Source organism: Pteropus medius, unplaced genomic scaffold, assembly GCF_902729225.1.
Source record: "Pteropus medius unplaced genomic scaffold, Ma_sr-lr_union100, whole genome shotgun sequence".
In the NCBI taxonomy this organism is placed as follows: Eukaryota; Metazoa; Chordata; class Mammalia; order Chiroptera; family Pteropodidae; genus Pteropus; species Pteropus medius.
Window position 1 is genome coordinate 6,284,151 of NW_024349802.1, and position 6,748 is coordinate 6,290,898.

Here is a 6,748-nt window from a genome sequence, read left to right on the forward strand (position 1 = left end):
GTCCCCTACCCTGCAGCCAGGCTCCTGCTTCCTGTTGCCCAGGCTTCAGTGCCCACACGGGGCCATGCCCAGGCCAGTGCTTGCCCTGTGCTAGTTGTTTGTCCATCCGTCCGTCTGTCATTCTGCAGCCCCTTGCTGCCCTGTGCTTGAAGATAAAGATAGTGGGAATGTGAAAGGTCTAAGCCCAGGCCACACTGCAGCACAGAGCAGCCAGGGACAGCATATGCACACGTGTGCTTGTGCTCTTGCCTCTGAGCATGCGTAAGTCCGTGTGCAGGTGTATATGCACTCACTCACCTGTTCTGCTGAGGGAAAAGCCGGTTAGGACGACTCTCCTGGGCACTCCCTGAGCTCCACCCAAGCTGAGGCAGCGCCTTTTACATGTGTCTCCAACCTCTAGGCCTTAGGGGCTGCCTGTTCAGGGGCCCCACACCTGTGTAAGCAGCAAGGGGCAGAGTGGTATCCATAGAACAGCAAGAAAGTAAAGTGGGAAGTGTGTATGTATATGTGTGTCCCTTTACTTAGCTCACCCCCTCAGTGACAGAACTACATTAGGTATGGAACAAGGAATTCAACAGACATTAACAGCCCTGTGGAGCTCACAGCCCAATATCCTCATACCTGTAGGAGGTACAGACACATCACCAGCATTTGAAGGGGCTATATGGGCAATGGGGAAGGCCCAAGGAAACCCTAGCCAGATCTGATGGGCCAGAGAAAGCTTCATGAAAAAGGTAACGTCTCCTGAGTGAAGGGGACAAAGGGAACAGCAGTAGTTGGGGATGGCTTGAAGTGGAAAGTGATGGGAAACGAGAAAAGATGGGGCTAGAAATGTAAGGGACAGTCATGCAGAGCTGTGGGCAGTGGGGGAACATCAGGAGCAGCAAGGAACACTCATGTGTTTTTAAAAGGTCACTGGCTGTTGTGTGGAGTGTGTCCTGGAGGAGTCAAGGAGAGTAAGGAAGCCTGCAGGGTGGTCACAGGCTCGTGAGGCTGAGCTGGTGAAGGCAGGAGGTGACCAGAGGACAGATTCAAAAGCTATTCAGGACTTCATAACTATCTGAATGATATGTAGATTTTTGTACTGTGTATAATGTGTTGGTAGTAGTTATTTGTGTGTACCCCTGTACTCGTATGCAGGCCAGTGGGGTGAGGTGTCTGTTTACCTGTCCTTGTGTACTGTGCAGGGCCTCCGTGTGTCCAAAGGGCTGGCCTATACAACATTTGGCTCACTGTTAACTCTCCTCCTACCTCTAGGTTCACCCACCCATCCCTGATGCTAGGTTCTGGCGTACCTGGTCACCCTGCAGCCATCCCCCACCCGGCCATTGTGCCCCCCTCAGGGAAGCAGGAGCTGCAGCCCTATGATCGCAGCCTGTGAGTGAAAAGGCACACAGTGGGGAGGAGGGAGAGGGATAGGCTCCCATCAATTTGTGTCAGCCAAGATACACATTCCTTCCACCAGGCCCAAGGCCTGCTGCCTGAAGCTCTACAGATGGCCTCTGGTCAAACCCCTCTTGCCAATGACCACTGTTTTTTGATCCCCAGAAACAGGAGGGAGTGAGTGGAGAGTAGAGAACAAGGATTTAGTTTGAGCCAAAATAGGAGGGGCTGAGAAGTCCTTACACATGCTTTTTTCTTAGCTACAGTATTCCTGTAGGGAATAATTAACTCTGCTCACCCATTTTGGAACAGCTAAAAAAGAGATTCCAGTTACAAAACCCAAGTCTCCAGACACTCGCACATAAACACTGGACACACACTAGAGGAGAGTGGTAGCAGTAGGTGGGCAGTGAGTGCTCCCAAGTGATCTGGACATGTGCCCCTCAGGAAGACACAGGCAGAATCCAAGGCAGAGAAGGAGGCCAAGAAGCCAACCATCAAGAAGCCACTCAACGCCTTTATGCTGTACATGAAGGAGATGAGAGCCAAGGTCATTGCAGAATGTACACTCAAGGAGAGTGCTGCCATCAACCAGATTCTGGGCCGCAGGGTGAGGCCACCACGGGCAGGGGGGCTGGCAGGGGTAGCTTGACTACCTTCACCCTGGTGCAGCCTGCTGACCCCGACACACCCATCTGCCCCTCTGTCCCATTTGCAGTGGCACGCGCTGTCCCGAGAAGAGCAAGCGAAGTATTATGAGCTGGCCCGCAAGGAGAGGCAGCTGCATATGCAGCTGTACCCAGGCTGGTCGGCGCGGGACAACTACGTGAGTGGCCAACACCACACAGTAGGGACGGGCTAGGGGTTCAAGATGCCATGCCCCAGGCCACAGTCTCAGCAGGGAAAGCGTAACTACTTTCCTGAAGGTACAGATGAGGACAGAAAGTGGTGGGTGGAAGGTCCAAGGCCCTCAGTGGCTTAGAAGAGGGCCAAGCAAGGGAGCTGCCCCTAAAGGCAGGCCCACATCCTGTTTTTCACCCAGGACACAGTCCTACACAGGGCTGTTGCCCAGTATTTGATCGGGCCACATTCAAACTGGAGAACAGCATGAAAAAGAGAGGAAGAGCCCCTAAATGCCTCACGATTACCTAGCAAAAATACAAGCAAACCCTAGGACCAATACGGTATGTCAACTCTAATTGGAAAATAATTTTTAAAAATTTCAGTAAAAGATAAAAACGCCATAGCAGGACCCCCAAGTAGGAAGCAACTGTGTGCCTGGAATCCCAGCAGCAGCCAGGTTAGGCAGCAGGCTTCAGGGGTCCCAGCCACTCACTCACTGGGGCTACAAGCACACCCTCCACCCCTTCTTTGTTCACTGCAGGGGAAGAAGAAGAGGCGGTCCAGGGAAAAGCACCAAGAATCTAATGCAGGTGAGACCTTCCCTCAGCAGTAGTGGAGACTCCTTTCCAAACCCCCATTTCACAAACAGCACTGCTCTGGCCCAAAGGGAAGGCAGGGTATGCAGCTGTGAACCTTCAGGGCCTGGGCCCTCTATGCACCTCACAAGTCAAATCCCCTTTGGGAGCTATATTAACTCCCAGGAAGACCAACAGAAGCCAATTGACATAGGAGTGGTGTGCAGACCTACCAAACCCCCACCGCCTTTGCTAGCCTTGCTCATAGCTAGCCTGTCAGAGAAACTTAGGAACTGAGTGTATGATCCAAAGCTAAACCCAAACACTGCATCCCGCTTAGTTCTAAGGGAAGACAGCAGGCTGTCTGGGCTGAGGCTGAGCCAGTCCCTATGTCTAGGCCCAGCAGTTACACTGCCTGCTGGCTGGCACCCAGCTGTTTCTGTCACCCCCTACCCATTTTTCATGGCAGTGCAAAGTGTTCTGTGTAGAAGACCCAGGGAGCCCACACCCCGCTGCAAGTCTCCTTCCTGTAGGTGAATTCCTGCTCCAACTCTGATCCACATTCATGAATGACTTTCTCAACTGTGCTAACCCCACATAGGGAAACTGGAGGCTAGGACTGGAGCAGGGCAGAGTCTTCAGCCTTTTTTCTGAGGTTGGAGAAAGAGCTTTCCGTTCCATCTGGAAAAGTGTGCAGAATAGGCTTGGGCTACATACAACATGAGAGGACATGGGTCAGGCATATTGGCATTGGCAAAAATGTTTTTAAAAATCCTGGATAAAATGGCAGGGAATTGGGGAGGGGACAGGCAGCCCTAAGACAGCAGAAGCTGGATGCCCAGGGGCCTCCCTGGGTTCTTCTCTTGCAGCTCCCATGCTGCCAAGGGCCCCACAAGTCACAGAAAGGAGCCAGCTTGTTAGGGTCCCCTCCATTCTCACCCCCGCCATTCTTCCCACTACCTCTATTGCCCAGCTGGGTGCCCACCTTTCCTGATGCCCTGGATCTAGGCCCTAGGGCTCCCACTGGGGCTGTGCCATGGAGAGGCCCTCTGCCTGTGGGGTCTATGGAATATCTGGGACTGGCTAACACTAATGTTACCTCTTCTTTCTGGGCCCTGCTCTGCCCTGCTGCCTGCTCGCCCTCTGCCCTGCTCTGCCCCTCTGGCATGGCTGTGAGCAGACCCTGGCTCGCCTAAGAAATGCCGTGCTCGCTTTGGCCTCAACCAGCAGACGGATTGGTGTGGTCCGTGCAGGTGGGTTTGTCCCCACCACCATCCTCCCTTTGCTTCAAGCTGCTTCCCTCACTCTGCAACATGTTCTGCTGGGCCTGCGGCCCTCCTTGCCCCCACCCCCGCCCTGTAGCATACCTGCAGATTGGAGAGCCCATGCCTCCTAAGAATGCGAGCAAACACTGAACATAGCTTGTGGGGAAGATCACTGGGATCTAGGTGGAGGGTGAGAAACAATGTTTAGAAGGGAAGAAAAGGCAGACTCAAAAAGGTAGTTCTTGTGCCTAGGGTCCTCTGGTAATGATGGTCTGGTGCTAACCAGGCCTAGCCGGTCCTTAGCAGACAAATCTCACACTGTTCAGATGGCCCAAGCCCCTGCTCCCGGGCTGAAAGTCTTCATGGCCCACCAACTCCATGGCCCACCAACACCAACCAAAGTTGGGGTCCCTGTCTGAGCCCTTAAATCTAAGAAAAACAAAGTGATTACAGTAGAGAATATCCTGAATAACCTCAATGTCAAGAGGCCACGTGATTCACCTTGCACCTGAGACGAGAGGGCTGGAGAGGTAGGGAAAGAGGAATAAGGCTATATTCAGGCCCTGAAACATTAAACCTGTGTGATTCACCAACAGAAAAATGCTTATGTATGTGGAAAAGTGTACCAAGTGGCTATAAGTTGCCTAGTTTAGGTTTAGGCTGAGGCTACTCTAGGCAGTTCACTGATTTAAGGAATACTTCCCAGCCCCTCAGAGTGTCCTCCATACTCCCTGTCTGAGGGCAAAGAGGAATTTGGGGGAACATGTGTATGTATGTATATATGATAGAAGGCAACCCTGTCCTCAGAGGAAGCCCTAATTCCACCCGTTCCATGCTACTCAGACAAACTGTTCCAGAGAACTCTTAAAATGGTAAGAATGGTTAAGAATCACTGTCCATTTCTTCTTTCCCTTCTCTGCCCCTAACCTAAAGATACCACAAGCACTGCAACCCCTTGCCCAAATGCAGATATGAGCTCCACAAACACGTGAAGCAGAGAGGCCTAGACTAGGAGGTGGCTCCCCCTGGAAAATAGGAAGTAGCCCACAGGCCTAGCTACAAAAGGTCCCTGTGCCACCCTGTGGCTGTGCTGGGAACTGCACCTTTCCCAGATCTGGGCCAGGCCCAGAAGTTGCAGTGCCCACTCAAGTCTGAAGACATAGGCCCATCACCCAAGCCTTGGGGAGGGGACAAGAAGTAGGGTAGGCCTGTGCAAGAACAGCATTTTTTGGTTGTGGTGTATGACTATGAATTCACCCTCTGTTTACAGATAACTCTCTTCACTATTCCTAGGAGGAAAAAGAAATGCATTCGGTACTTACCCGGAGAAGGCCGCTGCCCCAGCCCCGTTCCTTCCGATGACAGTGCTCTAGGCTGCCCTGGGTCCCCAGTCCCCCAGGACTCACCCTCATACCTCCTGCTGCCTCGCCTTCCCACAGCACTGCTTGCTAGCCCTGCAGAACCCAGGCATACATCACCAGGTCTCTCGGCTGCTCTCAGCCCCCCAGCCCCCTGGGCCCCCACTGGCCCCCCGCAGTGCCCTGCAGAATACACAGGTACAGCAACAGGAATCTCGGAGGCAGGCAGCCTAGCATGCACAGGACACCTGGCCTCCAGGGGCCCACCCTCTGAGAAGCAGCAACAGAGCCCCAAACCACGTGGAAACCGGCCAGGGGCCCTATTAACTCCCTCTCATGGTCCAGGCTCTGGAGATTTCAGAGGCTGCACAACTTCTGCCTGAGTCTGGGGCCATCAACTCAAACTACTCCAAGTGGTACATCAGATCTGTGTTGTCATCTGATTAAGGGCATCCCTGTGCCTATGGCAGCCTGCATCTATTCTTTTTACCATCTGTTTTGCTAGCCAGATGCTTCTGCCTCCCTTGCTTTTCTGCTGTAGGTCATAGATGGGCTAGACTGAGCCCACCTGCTTTCCCTACCCTGCATCCCCACTACCATGCCCTCCTTATATCAGACATTTCATGGAACAAGAATGGGCTGGTTTATCAAACAACATGTGAGCATGGTCACAACCACAAAGTTCAGGACACCTCTCTTAAGGACCTAGAGAAGCCCTGTTTTACAGAAAATCAGCTGCCATTCATTAAGTAGGCAAGAGGAATCTTCCTGCCACATTCTCAGAAGCTTGTAAGAAGAGGGGATGGAATAGGTTTAGGCCTGTCACCCTAGGCAACAGAATAACCTGACACTACCTTATCAAGCAGGTGTGGGTGGTGAGGGTATCTGACTCTAGTTCAAATTATTTGGAAATGATTACTGAGAAACTCACCACCTAAGAAGCCCAAATACCAAAGCCCCACGCCTGTCACTAGTGGCTAGAGTCAACAATCCAACTAAGTCATGGCCTAAAATCTGGTGTCCATCCCTCCCCATTCTGAGAGCCTTTTTAAGTTCCATTTCCAGCTTAACCACCTAATTCTTAGCCAGCTATTAGGTGTCTATGAGGGGACAAACCAAACCTCACACAGTCAGTGTCTATCTTCCAGCATGAAACCAGGCCAGCTTTAGTTTCCCTAGGGGGCTGCAGGAAGGAGGACCATTATAACCAAAGTAAGGAGCCCAGAAAACCTCTAGTGGTAGAGTGGCTTTTCACCACAGCCTACTTTAACCTATTTCTGAGCCAAGCTTCAACCCTGAGCCTTAAAAAAAAAAAAAAAAAAAA

General features: G+C 52.1%; 1 protein-coding gene across 5 annotated transcripts in view; it reads left to right on the forward strand.

Moving 5' to 3' along the window:
* TCF7 (transcription factor 7) overlaps positions 1-6,742 on the forward strand; it is a 32,041-nt gene extending 25,299 nt beyond the window's left edge. For 3 of the 5 annotated variants that reach the window (XM_039836031.1, XM_039836034.1, XM_039836033.1), the window contains 5 exons: positions 1,258-1,377; positions 1,831-1,993; positions 2,102-2,209; positions 2,768-2,816; positions 5,360-6,742. In XM_039836031.1, coding sequence (XP_039691965.1) covers positions 1,258-1,377; positions 1,831-1,993; positions 2,102-2,209; positions 2,768-2,816; positions 5,360-5,439 — 520 coding nt within the window. In that variant the 3' untranslated portion in view covers positions 5,440-6,742. Of the gene's footprint in view, positions 1-1,257; positions 1,378-1,830; positions 1,994-2,101; positions 2,210-2,767; positions 2,817-5,336 lie in introns of all 5 variants that reach the window. The other 2 variants (XM_039836032.1, XM_039836035.1) reach the window with 2 other exon arrangements.
* The last annotated feature ends 6 nt before the right edge of the window (positions 6,743-6,748 follow it).